At 43.0% G+C, this 21270-nt stretch overlaps 1 protein-coding gene across 1 annotated transcript in view; it reads right to left on the bottom strand.

Moving 5' to 3' along the window:
- Window positions 1–21270, bottom strand: part of CPVL (carboxypeptidase vitellogenic like) — a 113291-nt gene that overhangs the window by 74406 nt on the left and 17615 nt on the right. The window contains exons 3-4 of the mRNA XM_027102309.1: window positions 19677–19795; window positions 841–955 (exon numbers count right to left, since the gene is read on the bottom strand). Coding sequence (XP_026958110.1) covers window positions 841–955; window positions 19677–19795 — 234 coding nt within the window. The remainder of the gene's footprint in view (window positions 1–840; window positions 956–19676; window positions 19796–21270) is intronic.

The raw sequence follows: 21270 nt of genomic DNA, 5'->3' as shown, positions 1-21270 counted from the left end.
CTCATAGTAGGGAACAGATACCGGCACCTTTTTCTTCTCCCCTCCTCTCCTTTACTTTTCCCAGAACCAGAGTTTCTACATCTAAGATGAACTTTGGAAACAAAACCCCGTGCAACTGGTTCATGCAGAAACACCCATCAACCAGGGATGGAATAAACCCATCTGCCCAATTGGGTGAATCATCCTTAATGTCCAATTCTCCAGAATCTGCTTCCTCCCATGCAATGCTGAAGAGAACCACAACTTCAACAGAATTGTGTACATGAATATACTGAGTCACAAACTGGTTCACCCTCCACATTCTGACCCAGGGAAAGTAAACAGTCTCCCCTCCCCACCAAAAAAATGAGATGGAGGTAAACCTGGGTTAGAGCTGGATGTGGTTCCTTCTCCATTCCTTCCTTCATGCCAGCCCCAGCCCTCAGTATCTTGCTTCCAAGATATCCGATCATTCATGTGACTGAACCGTACAGTGTTCAGTTCATGTGAAGAACTAGGGATATAATTCCACCCATTTGTCCTACGCAAAAGGGCTTACCCAAATACTAATAAATACCAACTGTTTTCATAAGCCTGGGTTGCTTGAGTCAGGAGGAGACTGGCAGAACAAAGCTTGGAACCTTTCACCCAAATTTTAAGGGAGAAAGCAGCCCAGCCAGGACACGCACCCTGGTGCCTCCTCCTTCTTGGACAAACGTTGCCAGAAAGTTATGTTTTTATAATCTGGAACTGTAAAGCTATTACTAGTGGCTCACTGTTCACTCTAAGTTATTTCTAGAGCAGATATAAGGTTCAAATGAAAAACTCTCCATGGGAAAACAGAGTCCAAGCAGCACTTACCGGCCATGTTTCTTGTGACAATATAAGGTCCGTGTTCCACAAAGAGTCCAAACATGGATGAGCCTCCCGGCCCTCCCTGCAGCCAGAGGACGACTGGAGCATTCCACGGCTCTATCTAGAAGGGACAAAGAACCCAGTGACTAAATAGAGTGCTAAGGCTGCAGAATACATCCAAGCAAATTTACCCCAACCCTCTGTCTTTCACAGCCTTGACTCATCGAAGTCTCATCAAGCCTTCTCAGACCCCAGTGACCACTCTCCACTGTCATCTCTTGTTGTTTTGATTTAGTATTTGTTTCATATGCCGGTATCTATCTTGTGCAGTTAAGTCTTTTCTCACTAATGGCCATAAAAGCCACAGATTGTAGAAGCTTAGCCTTTGTGTGCCCCTAAACACCCAGCATACTGCCTAGGGCACGGTTAGATTTTTTTAAAGCTCTTTAAACTTTCTGGGGACTCTTCCATTTGACCAACATATTCCCAAAGAGGCACAACAAAGAATCCATCCTCCTCAGTGACAATTTTCCCCTTTCACTGAGAGCCCAAATTGCCTTTCTGATTTTATTTACAGAGAAGGTGACCACGGAGATAACAGGAACTTCATTCAACATGATGAAACTGAGAAGAACAGAGAGAGGCCCTGAGTCATCTAGTCCATGCAAACAATAGCAACAAAACCCTGAACAAGGTATGGATTTATTTAGGAGATGTGGCTGATGTAAATAAGGAAAGGTCACTGGCAGGGTTGGGATGCTGGAAATGAGCCACTGGTAGTGGTCAACACCGTCACCCCTGATGACAGAGTGGTCTTTACTTCTTTCACGCAGCACCTCGCAGGGGTCGGCACCATGCTAGGAGGAGGTCCTAGCAGAGCAGTGAGTGAAAAAGACAATTCCTTGCCCTCTTCAAGCTGACATTTCACTGGAAATACTGACAGTAAATGAATGAATAAATACGAGGATTAAAGAGTGTGGAGAGGAAATAAGGGTGATGTTAAAAGAGCGAGTGAGGGCAAAGAAAGAGGCATTTCCTTTGGACACAGTGATCAGGGAAGTTCTCAGTGAGATCCTGAGAGTGAAATTGAGACGTAGAAGCTGAGAAGGATCCAGCCACAAGGAGAGCCAGCGAATGATACTGTAGATGGAAGAAATCCTCAAGACAGAGAAGAACTGGGTGGGAGAGCAGTGAGCATGGAGGTTGCCTGGCCCTACGTGAAGCCTTGGGAGCAATCTGAAAGAAGCTCCACTTGGTCTCCACAAGGCTCAAAGCAGAACCTGATAGTGAGTCCTCATTGGATGTCATGGCTCATCTGATGTGCAGTCAGTCAGGTCTGGCAAGAAAGGATCCTACTGCTTCAGCCCAGAATGAAATCCTGCAACCTCTTACTTAGCCCAGTCACACAGAGACAAATCAGTGTTGCATTAGAAGGTCAAAGTGGATTGGCTCATCCATCTGGATGATGTGAGAAGGCCGTGGGCAGAAGGCAAGACGAACTCAAGGGGAGGGGATCTGGGACCCACAGCCAAGAACCTGGAAGAGCTGGTCCTACAGGGTTCTAACCATGAAAACAGCAGGGACAGAGGGATTTCTCTTATCTAGTCACCAAATATCTACAGAGTCCTTTGGCAGCTTTAGGGAGGGGCCAAGGGAGCGGGCTGAAAGAGTGGCAGCGGTCAGAACAGCTGTGAGCTGGAGAAAAGCCTGCCTAGGAGGGGCCACCTGGGATCCACTCTCCAGTGTTAAGGAATTAAATGACATAATATAATATTTGTAAAGCCCTTGGAGCAAAACCTAATGCATGATAAAAAGCACATTAAGCACGAATGATTATTATAACTAAGGAAGCAGGTAGAAAAAGTTGGAGCCCAGAGTCAGACTGGGAACTCAGATCAGGGTTGTAGCTCCAAGTGTCAGCACAGTGTAATGGATAAGTCTTGTGAGCTCTTGTTCCAAACTGGATTCCAATCTGGGCCACTAGCTGTGTGACTTTAGGCAAGTTGCCTAAGTCCTGTGGACCTCCGTTTCCCCACCTGTAAAATGGGGATCAATGATAGTACCTATGCCATGTGGTGGTTGGGAGGACTAAATAAATTAATTTTCATAAAACCCAGTGAGTGGCATATAGTGCCTGTTCTACAGATGTTAGCTATTGCTACTGGGTTGGCCAAAAGAGTTAGTTCGGGTTTTTCTGTACCATCTTATGGAAAAACCCAAAGGAACTTTTTGGCCAACTCAACATAATAGAAAAATACTAGGAATTTATAGACAGTTTTCATGTAAAACATCTATAAATGAGAGAATAGGAAAAGTGGGTCGTTTGCTGTTTATTCTTGCTCCTTTGGACATCTTCCCTGGTCAGTTTTTCGCTAGTTGGTTCTCTTGCCTCAAGTGTTGCAAATGTCTATAAAGAATTCAAGAGAACCAGGAACTTATAAGTTGAGGGAGAAAAAATTAACATCAAAGCTGGACTTTTAAAGCCACTGTAGGGAAGCAGAGTGACCCTGGAACTGGTAGCCAGACAGGTGCTGGTTCTACTTGGCCACGTAATAGCTGCGTAATCCTGGGCCTCAGATTCTTCCAGCCCTCTGCTGCCTCGTCCATCAAAGGGCAATAAATGCTCACCTCACAGGCTTGCCCAAGGACCCTAATGAGAAAACGTATCATGAAATGATACTGTCAACTCTACTGTGCTGAATAAATATAACTACCTCTGCCCTAGACTGCCTGGCCCCAACTGTGTGTTTTGTTTGAACAAGTGATTTTTATCTCCCCTCCAATCCGCTATCTTGCTATTCAATATCACTCCCCAGGACCACCTTCCACTTGTATTCACTCAGCAGTAGGAGAGTATTAGAGGTGGAGACAGGATGGAATCTAGATGGAAGTAGTTCCTGCCTCCCGGGCGTGTGAGATACTGTGAGTCCATCCATTCCAGTGGACCTCCAGCCCCCCACTTTCTTCCTATCGTGCACATGAGCTTCTAGAAGCCCTGGAGAGCTACCCATTAGCCAGTGGTTCTCAACCTTGGACACCCATTAAAATAACTCGGAGAGCTTTTTTTTTAAAAAAAAAACTACTGCTTAGGCCCAAATCCCAGAGATTCCAATTCAACTGGTCTGGGGTGAGGCAGGCACCCGTCTGTTTTAAAAGCTCCCAGGTGGTTAAATGTACAGGCAGGGCTGAAAAATCTGTGAGGGTGATAGAGAGTTTGCCCTCTTGGGTGCCCGGGGCCCTCTGATCTCCACCCTATCCTCCCCTGCTTTTCATGTCCCTTCCTGTGACCTGGCACAATGATGGGACCTCCGGGCTCTCAGAAAAATAGGCTGACCCTGAGAGGCCACACTACAAAGTCAAGTCTAACACCTCAGTGCCAAACATCTTTATTATGCGACTTTGAAGCACAGGACACTGAATTCTTGGAATGCTTAAATAATAGGAGATCTGCACACACCCCTCCAACCTCAGCTGACCCTGCTCCTCAAATTTACTTTCCTGAAGGAGGTGAATGAGCTCAACAACCTCTGAAGAAGCTCATTTTTTAAAAGAAAACTCCACGCACACATCTTCTTACTCTGATGAGCCAACGAACCTGTGAACTAATACTACCCATATCTGGAATGAAATGCAAAAGTCAGATGCTGGAAAAGAAAGGTTCACGTGTACATCGCAAAAAAGTTAAGTTATAACACAGCCTGCGGACTTCTGTAATATGCTGTGACATCACAATGTCATGACATATAACAATAATTATGTCAATAATAATGGCATAAAGTTATTATGTGATAATTCCTTGGGTGATATATTCAGCTCTCAGTTGTGAGAATGAAACCCTTCTCCCACTCGCTACCCCCCATTTAGGAAAGAATAAAAGTAAATGAAGACACCCTGAACAAAACCACACTGCAAAACTTAGGATCAAATGAAGTAAGAAACAACTGCTTTACTTCATTTACAGATTTACAAAATTCAGGACTTTTAAAGTACTTATTATTTTGAAACTATAATTCAAGAGTATATGAAATGAGAGAGAATGTGTTTATTTTTGTCCAAATTTTGAAAAATTTTACTTAAAGCTTTTCATATTATAAAGAAAGTACTTATTCTTAATTTTTTTCCAAAGAGGGTATAAAAAAATTCCCCCTTGCCCCACCAATCCTATTCCCTAGAGATGATCATAGAAATATTTAGTCTTCCAGATTTTTCTCTATACCCCACCTCCCCACATGTACATATACACGTATCTTACAGATGTTACATATGCGATATACATAAGCACTTTTTTTTTTCAAAAATAGAATCAGGCTATACATAATATTCTGTATTTGCTGTATTCACTTAACAACATGTTGTGGAAATATCTTCGTATCAGTACATATTATCATTTGGCTGAATAGTCCGACACTCTGAATTTACAACAATGTATTAATTCATTTAACATATAACATGAACAGGCATTATTCTAGGGCTGGGGATTCAGACCAGCTCCACTCATGGACAGGAAGGATACTTAATGATTAAGAGCATAGGTTTTGGCACCAGACTGCCAGGGTATGAATTCTAATTATGTGATTTTAGAGCTGTGTGACCTTGGGCAAGTTACTTAACGTCTCTGTGTCTCAGTGTCTTCTGCTTGAAAATAATAATAATAATGTCTATCGTACAGGATTGCTGTGCAGATTCAGAGTTAATACACGCCCAGCAATTGAACAGCTCCTGACATGTCTACTTAAGTGTTAGCTCTGATTACTTTTCTGGTAAGGTGGGAAGACAGGTAATAAATAAATAAGCTGGTGATATGAAAGAGCAATGGAAAGACGTTAGATTGAACACTTAAAGAAGTCCTCTGGTGATGGGCTAACATTTGAGCTGAGACCGGAAAGGTGAGTAATCCCCTATTGATAAAAATTTATATATTTAATTAAAAAGAAAATAAAATCTCTACTAATGACATATAGGTCAGAGTAGTGTAGCAAGAACTGATGATCAAAAAGAAGGGACAAGGAAATTCTAAATATAAAAGAAGGGACAAAGGAATCATAAATAGTTAAGTGAGAAGTCTTTCTAACAACAGAAGGGTGGGCACGCAGGTCCCACAAATCTGCCCTCTTCTTGGTGAGCAAGAAACTATGGCTTTGCCTCAGAAGTCCTTTCAATTCTTCTGGTGACCCCTGGTGGCCAATTCAAGAACTTGGACATTCCTCCCTCAGGGTTTGTTCCTAAAGGAACAGCCCAGGAGGAGGCAGGTTATCTACTGTTTTTTAGATCCCTACTGAAGTAAATTTCAGTCTCTTACATTAGTAGATTCCATTATTTATTCACTATGATAGTGAAAAAATCTACCCTATGCCTTAATATATTGTCATTCGAAGTAAGTAAAACATTTATTTGGTTTAACATTCTGTACTTAAAGAGATTCTTAGAAACACCCAGCTTTTTCCTTTCTCCTTGCTTCTAAGTGAGCGAAGAGGAGACTCTATATGGGAACACTAATGAAATGAAACCAGTACTCAACCCTCCTGCCCTACTGCTTCCCACATGGGTAGCATCCCCTTATGTTCTGAGTCTTCCTTTTCATCCCTGCTCCCCATCAAACCATACCCATCTTCGTAGCGTCCTCCCAGGCCCTCCTCTATATCACGTGGTAGAGATAACCTTCTACTCAGGCCTTACACATAATCACTGAAGTAGTACATTCATACATCAGGGCCAGGGGAGCACTAAAGACTTGCCGATTTCAGTACTCTCAGGTAACAACACTGTATTTTACACAGAGGACTTGCTGGAGCAACTCTAGGGAATCTTAGGTACCCAACAAGTATTGGGGCAATATTTTCTGCCAATGCCTAGGGCTGGGTACATATTCTAGCCACCCTCTTCCTGAACCCCCAACAAGGAACACCACACTTTGTAAGAGAAAACAGCAACTTAACCACTATAGACTCAAATCAATGTACCACTTAAAATAAGAAGTACAATTAGTAAATTAATTAAGGCTCCCTTCACACTTCTACATGCAGGGGCTGATCATTTTTGGTTTAAGCAATGTGTTCTGTCATAATGGAAGTCATTAGTACCCCAAGTAAATGTTTTGAAATTCCCCCGAGTATGTTTGAATGGACTCGCATTTTGCCACACAGATCCCAGTTCAGCTGCTACACTAATGGTATTAATCAAGACACAGCTTTTTATTTAAAGCAATTGGTTTTTTGCCTAGAATTGTTAACTAGGTACCTAACAAAATTTTTTAATAGTATTTTTAAATTAATTTATTTATTTTTGGTTGTTTTCGGTCTCCATTGTTGCACGCGGGCTTTCTCTAGTTGCGTCGAACAGGGTCTACTCTTCGTTGGGGTGCACGGGCTTCTCATTGCAGTGGCTTCTCTTGTTGCAGAGCACAGGCTCTAGGCGCGTGGGCTTCAGTAGTTGTGGCACGCAGGCTCAGTAATTGTGGTGCACGGGCATGGTTGCTCCACAGCATGTGGGATCTTCCCAGACCAGGGATTGAACCCGTGTCCCCTGCATTGGCAAGTGGATTCTTAACCACTGCGCCACCAGAGAAGTCTCCCTAATAACATTTAAATTCTACATACATACTCCCAACACATGCAAACAACTTGCTTAAGACATTCAGTGCTTTTCAGGGGAATTTTACTTACAGAGGTTGGTTTCGGCCACTCACTTAAAACTTCCTACACAATGACTGTTGCCACTGCACTATCATACAGGCAACTAACTTTTCCAAACTTTTTTCTGTTTCTGAAGCCTCCTTATATCACTCCCAAGCTCCCACTGACTCTCAACAAGCTTTGAATTGTCTCATTAATTTGAGCCAATTCACATCCCACTAGAATTCTCTTTACCTTTCTCCTCATTAACCTTTCTACCTGGTTCTCATTCCTTCATGAGGTAAATCTGGCTTCTCTGTGCCTCCTTCAAGAAAGCTGGACATTAAAAGGAATGGAGGGAGGGTGTTAGAGAAAAGGCCTGACTTTCCTTGCTTAATGCATAGAAAGAAATTGCTGAAAAGGTTGCTTTCTTCTTCATGTTAAAATTTCATTTCTCGGGGTTTCCCTGGTGGTGCGGTGGTTGACAGTCCGCCTGCCGATGCAGGAGACGTGGGTTTGTGCCCCGGTCCGGGAAGATCCCACATGCCGCAGAGCGGCTAGGCCCGTGAGCCATGGCCGCTGAGCCTGCGCGTCTGGAGCCTGTGCTCCGCAACGGGAGAGGCCACAGCAGTGAGAGGCCCGCGAACCCAAAAAAGAAGAAAAAAAAAAAATTCATTTCTCAAAGGGAATCAGGCATGCAAAGGTTTCTTCAAAGATTGAATATATCTATGGATGGGATAATCTGTAATTTATCTTTTGTAGCTACTTTCTTTTTGATTTGTCTCACTCCACCTACCGTCTACTTTTCTAGGTCTCTGATGCCATTAGTACATAGCAAAGAGAAGATAAACAGTGAAAGTTAAGAATATAAATGTCTGTGACTTCCACAGCTTTACTGTTACTAGTGGATTTGTAGCCATCCGTGGTAGACATATTTTAAGAGATCTGTCCAGACCACATTCCCTTCTCTAAGAATTGATTCTCCATTCACCAATGGAAAGAGCCCATTAGCCATGTTTATTATCACATGACCCAGCAACCTCAGCCTCAGCTGACTGGACCAAGAAAGAACACCTGACCCAAACTGGGCCAATCACACTTTGCCCCCAGGAGAAGTGCTAGTTAATCTCTGTTGATTGTACAATCCAAGGACAGATAGGCTTGGAAACTGTAGGTAGCCATCTTCTGCCAAATGCCTGTAGAAGCAAAGCACATTGATCTGCCACGAAGCACAGATGAGTGATCCATTGGTCTTGACAGAATAAGGCTGAGACAGAAAGACTGGCTGCCCTGGCTCCTGACGCCTTCTCAACAAACACACAGTAAATTTTTCTATTTTTTTAACTATTATTTTTTCAACCTGGAAACACTGACCTTCAATTCTGTTACAAGTTCTAGTGTTTGCCCTGGCCCCCATCAGCCATGAGTATCATATCCAGCCCAGGGCAAGAGTAGGGGCAGAATGCCAGAGGGGTCTGCTCCCCCCTGAGCCACTTCCTCAGTGTTCGCCAAATGCCAGCATGCTAGGTAGGCTTCCTGTGTCCACCAAGGAACAGGGAGATTTTAACATAAAGGGGTATTCATTATAATGGGAGAATAACCATAAATATATAAAGAGAACTCTAAAGTGTATTCTGGGCCGAGGGAGAATGTCCACGGATGGACAAACGCATAAGGTGGGGCACGGCCCTTCCCAAGGCTACGGTCCAGACCTTGTTGGGTAGCTGAGAAGTTCACTGAGGTGCCCAGGCAAAGCTGGCCAACAACCCCTGGGCAAGTAGGAAAGGCCTCCTGGACAGTGGGCTGTGGTGGCAGGGCCGGGAGTGCAGAGGAAGTCAGGATGTTGGGAGCCTCCTTGCCTGAACGAAGGCACAAAACCACGAGTGCACGGTGTCCACATCAGGAGGGCTGTGGGAAGCCACTCTCCGGGATGCAGGTGGTCCAGGCTGGTGAGAGGGTGCCAGAGAAAGCTGGGCTGTAGCAAGCCTGCTCGCTGGCAAGACCTGGGATGAATGGTGTCTATCTTGTGAGGGCCATAGTCAGGTGGTCACTGGGACAGAGTCCAGACTGTAAGCTTGCTGAGGGTCTTCGCGGTCTGGGTGCCCAGCTAAGGCAGAGCGCCACTGGTTGTCCCTCCACACACACTGCTGACAGACTGAGCAGCAGGTCCAAGAGAAAGCAAAACGCAGGACAAGGGGCCAGGAAAAGAAGCCAACTTCCTCCTGCAATGTCCCTCCAGCACCCTCTACTGTCAAAGCTTAATATCGTGTTCACTGAAAATTCAATACACGTTAAGTTGATCAGTTATTATTTGAACATAGGGAGTATAAGAAAATACGTTTGGAGATTACATTAGAGAAAAATGCAGGAACTAGTCCATAAGGAATCTGGTGTGTTTAATAAAGTTGTTTAAAAATTTATAATAGATTATACTTGTTCGTAGAAACCAATCTGGAAAGCATAAAACAGACAGAAAAAACAAGTTTTTTTAATCCTCCTAGCCTAAAATCATTGTGAACATTTTGATAGCATTTGTATTCTTGCTTTTACATTATGATTTAATATGTAAATAAATTTGCTTTTGTCTTCAAAAAAATATATCGTGTTTGCTGAATAGGAAAAATATTTAAAACTCTAGTACTGTGGAGCAGGAAAGAGGGTAGAATTGGAGCCGAGAGGCAAAAAACACAAAAAACAAAAAAAAAGTACAAAAAACACAAAAGCGCGCACACAAACACACACACAACCAAAAGAAAACTGGTACAGTAGTCACCACTCCAGAAGTTCTAGATGTCACAAGATATCACAAACATAGCCCAAAAGTACATGACAAGAGACTCTATGAGCTATCTAATGCTGCATAACATGTCTCTAAAATTTAGGGGCTGAAGACAATAATAATCACTTATTATCTCTCTTGCTTTCTGTGGGACAGGAATTTGGGGCTATAATCTGGCTGGACAGTTATGGCTCAGGGTCTCTCATGAGGTTGTAGTCAAGATATCAACCAGGGCTGCAAGTTGTCTGAAGGCCTGACTCCAATGTTGACTGGAGGGTGGAGGCCTCACTTCCTCTCCAGAAGAGTTTGTCCATATGGCTGTTTTAGCATCCTTCCAGCATGGCATCTGGCTTTCCTCAGAGTGAGTGGTCCAAAACACCAAGGCAGAAGCAGCATTGTTCTTAATGGTCCAGGCTTGGAAGTCACACACCATCATTTCTGCTATTAATGTGTGGGTCACTAAGGCCAGCCTTGATTCAGTATGGAAGGGGACTACACAGGAGAACACATACCAAGAAATGAAGATCACTGGGGACTCTCCTGAAGGCCAGTTACCACAGAGGACACAAATTCAAGAGTTCATTCACAAACCAGAGTTCTCGGATGCTTTTATAACTTTGGTTGCACATTAAGGGATGTTTTGTAGGCAAGCCGACTAAAACTGTAGATACCATAGAATGTAAGGCTGGGAAGGGACCTTAGGAATCAACTTTAACATCTTTATTTCTCTATGAGAAAATGGGGGCTCAGAGAGTATAAATGCCCTGTCCCAAGTTATATAGTGAGGAACCGCAGACCTGCAACTAGAATCCCAGTTTCCTGACCTCTAGTTCTCTCTTCCTAAATTCAAGTGCACGGACAACTGCGCTGGAATCACTGTGGAGCTTGATAGAAATACTGATCCCTGGGCCCTATCCAGATGAAATGAATCAGAATCTCTGCTGGGAGAGACTGCACACTGAGCTGGGGAATCTGTCATATTTGTAAAGCTCCACAGGTATGTCTGACGAGCTGTAGCAAATTTGGGAACTACTGCTCTCTACCACCCTGGCTGTTACTGAAGCAGTCCAGACACCCAGAGGAGGGAGTGAACTCAGTTTGTGCAGAGGCCCCGTGGAGCCTGATTCCATGTCTGCACTCCTTGGGTGGGCTTTTCTACTGGCTTCCAGGGACCCTTGGGGACCTGCTCTCCTGCTCCCAGAGAGAATGCCTTCTGCTTTGGCCATGTGCATCAGAGTGGCTCACTGCCCCTGCACCGCACTGTGGATTTGTGGACCTGGACCGCGTTGCTGGATATCTTTTTCCAATGAAAAGGATGCTAATATCAAAAAATAATAATCCATATGTCTTTATATTCGTGAACATGAAAAATCCCAATTTCACTTTGTAATTTCCTTACCCAGTAACAATTAATCCACATTCTTGGCTGGCATCCAACTCCTTCCAATTTGGAATTGCTCCTTATCTCTTGCTTCTTTAATGTTCCCAATTGTGTCTGATTTTGTTCTGTAGAGTGTGCTAATACGAGGAAAACTAACAATAATGATGATGATGATGATAATGACATAACAGCCACTCTACTTACTATGTATCTTTTTATTTTATTAGTATTTTTTACATCTTTATTGGAGTATAATTGCTTTACAATGGTGTGCTAGTTTCTGCTTTATAACAAAGTGAATCAGTTATACATATACGTATGTTCCCATATCTCTTCCCTCTTGCATCTCTCTCCCTCCCACCCTCCCTATCCCACCCTCCCTATCCCACCCCTCTAGGTGGTCACAAAGCACAGAGCTGATCTCCCTGTGCTATGCGGCTGCTTCCCACTAGCTATCTATTTTACGTTTGATAGTGTATATATGTCCATGCCACTCTCTCGCTTTGTCACAGCTTACCCTTCCCCCTCCCCATATCCTCAAGTCCATTCTCTAGTAGGTCTGTGTCTTTATTCCTGTCTTATCCCTAGGTTCTTCATGACATTTTTTTTCTTAAATTCCATATATATATGTGTTACCATACGGTATTTATCTTTCTCTTTCTGACTTACTTCACTCTGTATGACAGACTCTAGGTCCATCCACCTCATTACAAATAGCTCAATTTCATTTCTTTTTATGGCTCAGTAATATTCCATTGTATATATGTGACACATCTTCTTTATCCATTCATCCGATGATGGACCCTAAGGTTGTTTCCATCTCCTGGCTATTGTAAATAGAGCTGCAATGAACATTTTGGTACATGACTCTTTTTGAATTACGGTTTTCTCAGGGTATATGCCCAGTGGTGGGATTGCTAGGTCATATGGTAGTTCTATTTGTAGTTTTTTAAGGAATCTCCATACTGTTCTCCATAGTGGCTGTGCCAATTCACATTCCCACCAGCAGTGCAAGAGGGTTCCCTTTTCTCCACACCCTCTCCAGCATTTATTGTTTCTAGATTTTTTGATGATGGCCATTCTGACTGGTGTGAGATGATATCTCATTGTAGTTTTGAATTGCATTTCTCTAACGATTAATGATGTTAAGCATTCTTTCATGTGTTTGTTGGCAGTCTGTATATCTTCTTTGGAGAAATGTCTATTTAGGTCTTCTGCCCATTTTTGGATTGGGTTGTTTGTTTTCTTTTGTTATTGACCTGCATGAGCTGCTTATAAATTTTGGAGATTAACCCTTTGTCAGTTGCTTCATTTGCAAATATTTTCTCCCATTCTGAGGGTTGCCTTTTGGTCTTTTTTATGGTTTCCTTTGCTGTGCAAAAGCTTTGAAGTTTCATTAGGACCCATTTACTTATTTTTGTTTTTATTTCCATTTCTCTAGGAGGTGGGTCAAAAAGGATCTTGCCGTGATTCATGTCATAGAGTGTTCTGCCTATGTTTTCCTCTAAGAGTTTGAGAGCTTCTAGCCTTACATTTAGGTCTTTAATCCATCTTGAGCTTATTTTTGTGTATGGTGTTAGGGAGTGATCTAATCTCATACTTTTACATGTACCTGTCCAGTTTTCCCAGCACCACATATTGAAGAGGCTGTCCTTTCTCCACTGTACAGTCCTGCCTCCTTTATCAAAGATAGGGTGACCATATGTGCGTGGGTTTATCTCTGGGCTTTCTATCCTGTTCCATTGATCTATATTTCTGTTTTTGTGCCAGTACCATAGTGTCTTGATTACTGTAGCTTTGTAGTATAGTCTGAAGTCAGGGAGCCTGATTCCTCCAGCTCCGTTTTTTGTTCTCAAGATTGCTTTGGGTATTCGGGGTCTTTTGTGTTTCCATACAAATTGTGAAATTTTTTGCTCTAGTTCTGTGAAAAATGCCAGTGGTAGTTTGATAGGGATTGCATTGAATCTGTAGATTGCTTTGGGTAGTAGAGTCATTTTCACAATGTTGATTCTTCCAATCAAAGAACATGGTATATCTCTCCATCTATTTGTATCATCTTTAATTTCTTTCATCAGTGTCTTATAATTTTCTGCATAGAGGTCTTTTATCTCCTTAGGTAGGTTTATTCCTAGATATTTTGTTCTTTTTGTTGCAGTGGTAAATGGGAATGTTTTCTTGATTTCACTTTCAGATTTTTCATCATTAGTGTATAGGAATGCCAGAGATTTCTGTGCATTAATTTTGTATCCTGCTACTTTACCAAATTCATTGATTAGCTCTAGTAGTTTTCTCGTAGCATCTTTAGGATTCTCTATGTATAGTATCATGTCATCTGCAAATAGTGACAGCTTTACTTCTTCTTTTCCGATTTGGATTCCTTTTATTTCCTTTTCTTCTCTGATTGCTGTGGCTAAAACTTCCAAAACTATGTTGAATAAGAGTGGTGAGAGTGGGCAACCTTGTCTTGTTCCTGATCTTAGTGGAAATGCTTTCAGTTTTTCACCATTGAGGACGATGTTGGCTGTGGGTTTGTCATATACGGCCTGTATTATGTTGAGGAAAGTTCCCTCTATGCCTACTTTCTGCAGGGTTTTTATCATAAATGGGTGTTGAATTTTGTTGAAAGCTTTCTCTGCATCTATTGAGATGACCATATGGTTTTTCTCCTTCAATTTGTTAATATGGTGTATCACATTGATTGATTTGCATATATTGAAGAATCCTTGCATTCCTGGAATAAACCCCACTTGATCATGGTGTATGATCCTTTTAATGTGCTGTTGGATTCTGTTTGCTAGTATTTTGTTGAGGATTTTTGCATCTATGTTCATCAGTGATATTGGCCTGTAGTTTTCTTTCTTTGTGACATCCTTGTCTGGTTTTGGTATCAAGGTGATGGTGGCCTTGTAGAATGAGTTTGGGAGTGTTCCTCCCTCTGCTATATTTTGGAAGAGTTTGAGAAGGATAGGTGTTAGCTCTTCTCTAAATGTTTGATAGAATTCGCCTGTGAAGCCATCTGGTCCTGGGCTTTTGTTTATTGGAAGATTTTTAATCACAGTTTCAATTTCAGTGCTTGTGATTGGTCTGTTCATCTTTTCTATTTCTTCCTGATTCAGTCTTGGCAGGTTGTGCATTTCTAAGAATTTGTCCATTTCTTCCAGATTGTCCATTTTATTGGCATACAGTTGCTTGTAGTAATCTCTCATGATCTTTTTTATTTCTGCAGTGTCAGTTGTTACTTCTCCTTTTTCATTTCTAATTCTATTGATTTGAGTCTTCTCTCTTTTTTTCTTGATGAGTCTGGCTATTCATTTATCAATTTTGTTTATCTTCTCAAAGAAGCAGCTTTTAGTTTTGTTGATCTTTGCTATCGTTTCCTTCATTTCTTTTTCATTTATTTCTGATCTGATCTTTATGATTTCTTTCCTTCTGCTAACTTTGGGATTTTTTTGTTCTTCTTTCTCTCTTACTATGTATCTAATAGCAACTCTACTTACTATGTATCTGACACCATTCTGAGACTTTATCATATTATCTCATTTCTCTCAAAGCCATTGTTCAGAAGGTATTTTGATTCTCACTTTAAAACAAGGAAACCGATGCTCAGAGAAGTTAAGAATGTGCCCAAGGAAGGTCACATTTGGCATAAGGAGTGGAGCCAAGGTTTTATCCAAGCCTGACTAACTCAAGAGCTATACTTTTCACAGCTGTTATCTATTGCCTTTCATGACTAGTTTTCTCAGGATCAACATGGGATGATCAAGAGCAAAGATTTCTCCACCAGAGACCTCATTTTAAATTCTAATTCTGCCCATTTCTAGTTGAGTAACTTGGGGCTAATTATCTAATCTCTGTAATCCTCTTCATCTGTAAAATGAGGACAGTAATTCCCTCCTCATGTGGCTTTAGTACGGTCTTAAGAAGAAAATGCACAGTGCTTTATTAGCACATAGTCAACGTTCAGTTAAGAACAGCTATTTTAATTGCTAACATTTTTATTGGCTTCATTGTACTTTTTTTTTTATAAATTTATTTATTTATTTTTGGCTGAGTTAGGTCTTTGTTGCTGCACACAGGCTTTCTCTAGTTGTGGCGAGCAGGGGCTACTCTTCATTGTGGTGCGTGGGCTTCTCATTGCGGTGAGTTCTCTTGTTGCAGAGCATGGGCTCTAGGCATGCGGGCTTCAGTTGTTGTGGCTCGTGGGTTCTAGAGCACAGGCTCAGTAGTTGTGGTGCATGGGCTTAGTTGCTCCGTGGCATGTGGGATCTTCCTGGACCGGGGATTGAACCGGTGTCCCCTGCATTGACAGGGGGATTCTTAACCACTGAGCCACCAGGGAAGCCCTTCATTGTATTTTTTATTCCACGCAAAATGCCTATTCATTTCTCTTGTAGATTGCATCCCTAACTGCAGACTGATTTCAAGTTCTGGAACCCATTATGCACTGATTTGTATATAATAACAGGGGAGCCTCACAGAAATAACAGGAAAAGAAAATTAATTTCAGAAACAGCAGTCCAAAAAAATACTCAGAGGATATGACAAGTGTGGCATCCTTCCTGGGTTTTTCATTTTCTCTACCTTCAGTTTTTTTAAGGGGTCACTTCTCTCCTGATGATCATATCAGCTGCTTCCCTGTGACAGGCAACGAACTAGTATTTCTGCCAAATGAAAGGAACTCTCTCCCATCTCGGTGACCACTGCTTCTCCTTCTCGCATGCTTTATCTCCTTCACCGAAACTTGCCTGGTCCATAATTTACAGCCTGACTGGCTCCGCAGGAATGGTTGCCTTGAGGCCTTGGAGACCTAACTGTGCGTGTGGGCTCCCCTGTAAGGAGGTCTTGGAAAAATCTATCCCAGCTGCCATGTGGTGACACCTAGTACCGTCTGTGGTGACAGCTGTCAATGGTACCATCTTTTCATCTCTGCCTCTTCCTGAAGCTCAGTCTATCACTTCCAACAGAATACTATGTGCTTAAGCATCTTCTTTCCTGCTGTGGTGGTGTGGTTTTTATGTCTTCTGGGATCATCTTAGAACGTATTTAGGGCTATAATTCTGGGCCCAGAAGAACATAATCTGGTCAGGGGGTGCATAGGTAGGTCTTCATTTAATTAAAAGGGGGGCCCCAATAGCACAGTTATTGTTTACTGCAGGGGGTTTCAGTCTGGAAACCAGGAGTGGGTACAGCAGACCCTAAGCCCACTTCCCTGACTAGCTTTATAGTCCCAGAGAATCACCAATATCCTAGATAAAGCTGTTCACCTCTCAGAGGCAACCTAAAAGGGAAAAGACTGGGTCTTTGTTTGGTTTTCATTTGATCACTTCCCTCAACATTAATTGCTGTTTTCACAAATCTGGATCATTACTAAAAAAAGTCACCATGTAGAAGTCAATGGGGAACTTACTGGTATCATAACCAGCCACCGAAGCAGAAGAGAGAGTAAGGAATCAGGTTTGGCAGGGCTGGGGTGGAGGTGGGAGAGGCAGAGGGTGCAGTGGAGGTGAAGCCCCGGTAGGACTTAGAGGAATAGGAAGCAGGATTAAGAGTGCTGACCCCACTTGCCACCTCAGTCCTCCATTCTAGCCCTCATCCTAGGCGGATGAGTGGGACAACGTACCACCTCTATTGGGGTTTGCCTGCTCTAGGTGTCTCCAATTAAAGAACTGTGGGCCACTTTGGGGCCAGGAGCACTGAATCCAGGGTGGTAGCCTATAGGCTAGAGTGATGGTTTCTCAAGTGTGGTCTACCTGTTAATTCTACAACTTGCTGGCCTCTCCCAGTTTACAAGTCAGAATCTCTGGGGGAACGTGAAAATCATTCCTAAGTACAATAAAATGTGAGGATCACTGAGAGAGAACATACTGCAAATCACTAATCCAGGTAAAATTTTCAAGTGTCCATTTTGCACAGAATAATGGCCTCCAAAGATGTCACATCCAAAACCCCAGAATGTGTGAATACGTTAAGCTACGCGGTAAAGGGGAATTAAGGTTGCAGATGGAATTAAGGTTGCTAGTCAACTGACATTAAAACAGGGAGAGTATCCTGGATTATCCAAGTGGGCCCAAAGTAATCCCAAGGGTCCTTAAATGAAGAGGGAGGCAAAAGACAAGAGGCACGGAAGGTTATATGAGTATGGAGTCAGCCAGAGTGATGCAATGTAAGAAGGATTCAACTCACTGATGCTGGCTTTGGAGATAGAAAAAGGAGCCATTAGCCAAGGAATGCCAGCAGCCTCAAGAAACTGCAAAAGGCAAGGACATGCATTCTCCCCTGGAGCCTCCAGAAGGACCACAGCCTGGCTGACACCTTGATTTTAGGCCAGTGAGACCGGTGTTGGACTTCTAACCTCCAGAACTGTGAAATAAAAAATCTGTGTTGTTTAAGCCACTAAATTTGTGCAAATTTGTACAATAGCAATAGAAAACTAATATAACTCCTATTCATGATAAATGCCTGTATTCATGATAAATGCCTGTATTCAATGATATGGATAGATGTGATATCACAAACCATACAGTATGGTTTCTGAAAGGCATGGAGTTTAAGGGACTTCCAAGAACATGAAGAAAATTTCCACCTGTTAGAAACAGGTCATCTTTCTAGGCTTAATTTATCTCCTCAAGATAGCTGTGCTGGATATTGGGATATTTACTTGGTTGCTTCTGAAGATCCAGTCTCTACTCTGCTCTGTGCCCTGGTAGGCAGATCTCTATGGACCAGACTCCCTTGCCCTTTGTTTTCCAGCTGGGTTCCCCCAATGGGAGGTACCAGCAGGAGAGTCTAGAGGTCACTCAGGTACCAGCCTTGCACTTGTACAACCCTGAGAGTGAGTCTCTCCTTAAATTTTGTGCTCTAGGCACCTTACTTGCCTCACTCAACAGTAACAATGAGGAAGAAATATGTAAGGGGTCCAGGAGAAGCCTTCCCAGAGTGGGTGACAGCCTGAAAATGGCTATGAGCTCCAACTATAAAGTATCTAGAATTCCTCCCCATTTCTTATATGCCTCCTTCCACCCACAACTACCTGGTGAACTGTCAGAGGCTATGGTTGAGAAAGTAGAAATGAAAAATCAAGAAAATATGATCCAACAGTACCAAGAGAAGCAATTTAGTTCAAGCAATTTACCCAGTCATTATATATGCAATGCTGTTATATGCAAATCACATGCAAATATAAATACTACCCTCCATAGGAGGGTAAACATTTTTTGTTTTCTCTGGCTTCTAACGCAAATTCAATTTGGAAAATAAAAATAGAAAACTACCCTGTGTTGGGATAAAATTTGTTTATGCATCTCACTACCTCTTACAATAACCCCAATAGTATCCATAAGCCTAAAGCAGTTTGTTCCTGCTGAGGAATTGTGTGACCTTGACGTGAGCTAAACAGAATTGCTAAAGTACAAGCATATACGAACCTGTGTCTGTATGGATGTGAGAAGGTAAATAGCCCCCTCATCCAGGAAGCCATCCTGGGTCACTGGTCCTCCCCACCCCTCCCCTAAAGGCCCACAGAGTGAGTTCAATTCTCTCTCCTCTGTATCCCCACAGAGCACTACTCAGTAAATGGGTATTGGATGCATGAAGGAGTGAGTGTAAGAATGATAATTGGCACAGCAAAATCCATAGACAGAGCAGCCAAATAAGACTACAATTGACTAAATTTAAACAGGCTTAGACATGCATCACCTGTGAACTTCAGGAATCTCCCCACTCCTTGTCCTTCCTTGGCTCCCCAAGGCCCAACCCTGCCCTCAAGTATTTTTAGAACAAAACAACAAAAAGATAGGAAGAAGACTGTGGCAGGAAGAAGGTGGCAGCATTAATATTCTGAACAAGGCTGCAAGGAATTTAAAAGCCGGACCTCCCCCACTAACGTTTGTTTCCTGCACATAAACAGGAACACCACGCAGAGTCACTGCACTTATTTTTAGAAAAAAAATCGAAAAGATTTAAAAGAAAAGAAAAGCACCCTTAGGTTGGTTGAAGACCAATGTTTCTACCTGAAGCAACAGAGTCAGCTCTTGAGCATCAGTGTCCTGTGAGGGCGCTGTTGCAGGCCTACCTGAGCTGGAAAGAACCAGAAGAAAAGGTTGCTGTTGTAAGTCTTATTCACAGTGATGTAGCCGGAATAACTCGTCAAATTCCATCCTGGGAAAGGAGTCACCGAGCTCAACCGTCTTCCTGGGGGGGGGGGAAATATTTACCCGAGGATTAGACAAATAATAAATACGGGGTGAGCCATTCCATCTTGGCCAGACTTCTCCCAGGGGCCAGGTCTGGAATGAAGTGATCAGAAAGGCTACAAGGGGATTGGTATAAAGGTGTTTACTGGTAGCAACTTCCAGCCTGCCCTGGCCAGTTCCACATATTCAAAATTCACCATTTAGCCAAGGGCAAGTGACATTTTAAACCTTTTTTTTTTGGTTCATACCTTATGAACTATAATAAGAATTTTTTTAAGAAGAAAAGAAAATCACCTATCCTTAGCTCCACTCTAAAGAGTAAACCAAGGTGTTCACATGGGGCCACCTGGAAGGCCAAGGCAGGATAAAGTCACCTAACCCCAAAAGGTGGGGCGGGGGTGGGGGGGAGTGAAAGAGAAATAACAGCTAAGGAGCTCTCAAGCCTGGAGGAGGTCTGTGTTCTCCACACTCTTCTTGTGGTGAAAGCAAAGGGCCTGCTACTTCCACTAAGGGAAATGGACCAGGCATGTGGGGAGTAAGAATGACTGGGGCCGGCTGGGGAGGGTGGGGAGAGGCAGGCAGTGAGACTATGGGTGATCACGTGGCTACTCAGAAGGAGCCAAATAGGACAAGGGGCAGCTGTAGAGGGCAGAGGTCCTGGTTTTCTAAGGGCAGCAAAAGGACAGGGACAGGGAGGAGGAAAGAGGGAATGCTCAGAGAGGTGAAGCGCCCAGGAGTAAACAATACTACTATCAATAGAACTGGGAACACCTACAAGGCCACTATACCAAGGGCTTTACATTACGTGGTAGGTATAATTATTATCTCCATTTTACAGATGAGAAAGCTGAAGCACAGAGAGGTTAAGTAACTTGCCCGAGGTCACACAGCTAGCAATGGAGAGCTAGGATTTAAACCCAGAAGTCGGGCTGCGGAGTTAGCCCCTGCCCCTACCCTGCTACACTGCATCTCAGCTAGAGAGTTAGTCAAAAGGTATGAGAAGCAGGGAATGGAGGGGGAAGCAGTGATTAGGAAAGGAGTGGAGAAGGAACAGTAAACAGGTAGGAAGCAGGGTGTGGTGGGGAAGTCTGGGTGAAGAAGAGTCCTTTAGGGGGAACAAAGCAAGTGTCCCCAATAAAAACAAAATTGTTCAAGAAAAGCTACTTAAGTCTGAGACTTATTAAGTTGGAGACTGTTTAGTAGACAGTAGGTAAGGAAGCTCGATCCTACTCATGTGCCACCAACTAAAGATGTCTTCAGTGGGGTACCAGAGCCCATGGGCCCTGGAGTGCTAATTGACATCTCTTCCCAACTCCGCGTTCAGTGACAGCACAGATAGGATGCAGGAAGCCATGGCGTCAATGTGGATGCTGATTTGCCCACCCTGGGCTTTGTGTGAGGATCAAATGAAAACATGCATATGACCCTTGAGCACAGAGATGGACATAAAATAAGGGCTTAGGCAAAGAGAGG

Source organism: Aethalodelphis obliquidens, unplaced genomic scaffold, assembly GCF_003676395.1.
Source record: "Aethalodelphis obliquidens isolate GAN/ISIS:26980383/991018 unplaced genomic scaffold, ASM367639v1 scaffold5, whole genome shotgun sequence".
Classification (NCBI taxonomy): domain Eukaryota; kingdom Metazoa; phylum Chordata; class Mammalia; order Artiodactyla; family Delphinidae; genus Aethalodelphis; species Aethalodelphis obliquidens.
Note: the sequence above shows the minus strand (reverse complement) of the source record. Positions and strands in the feature narration are given on the sequence as shown.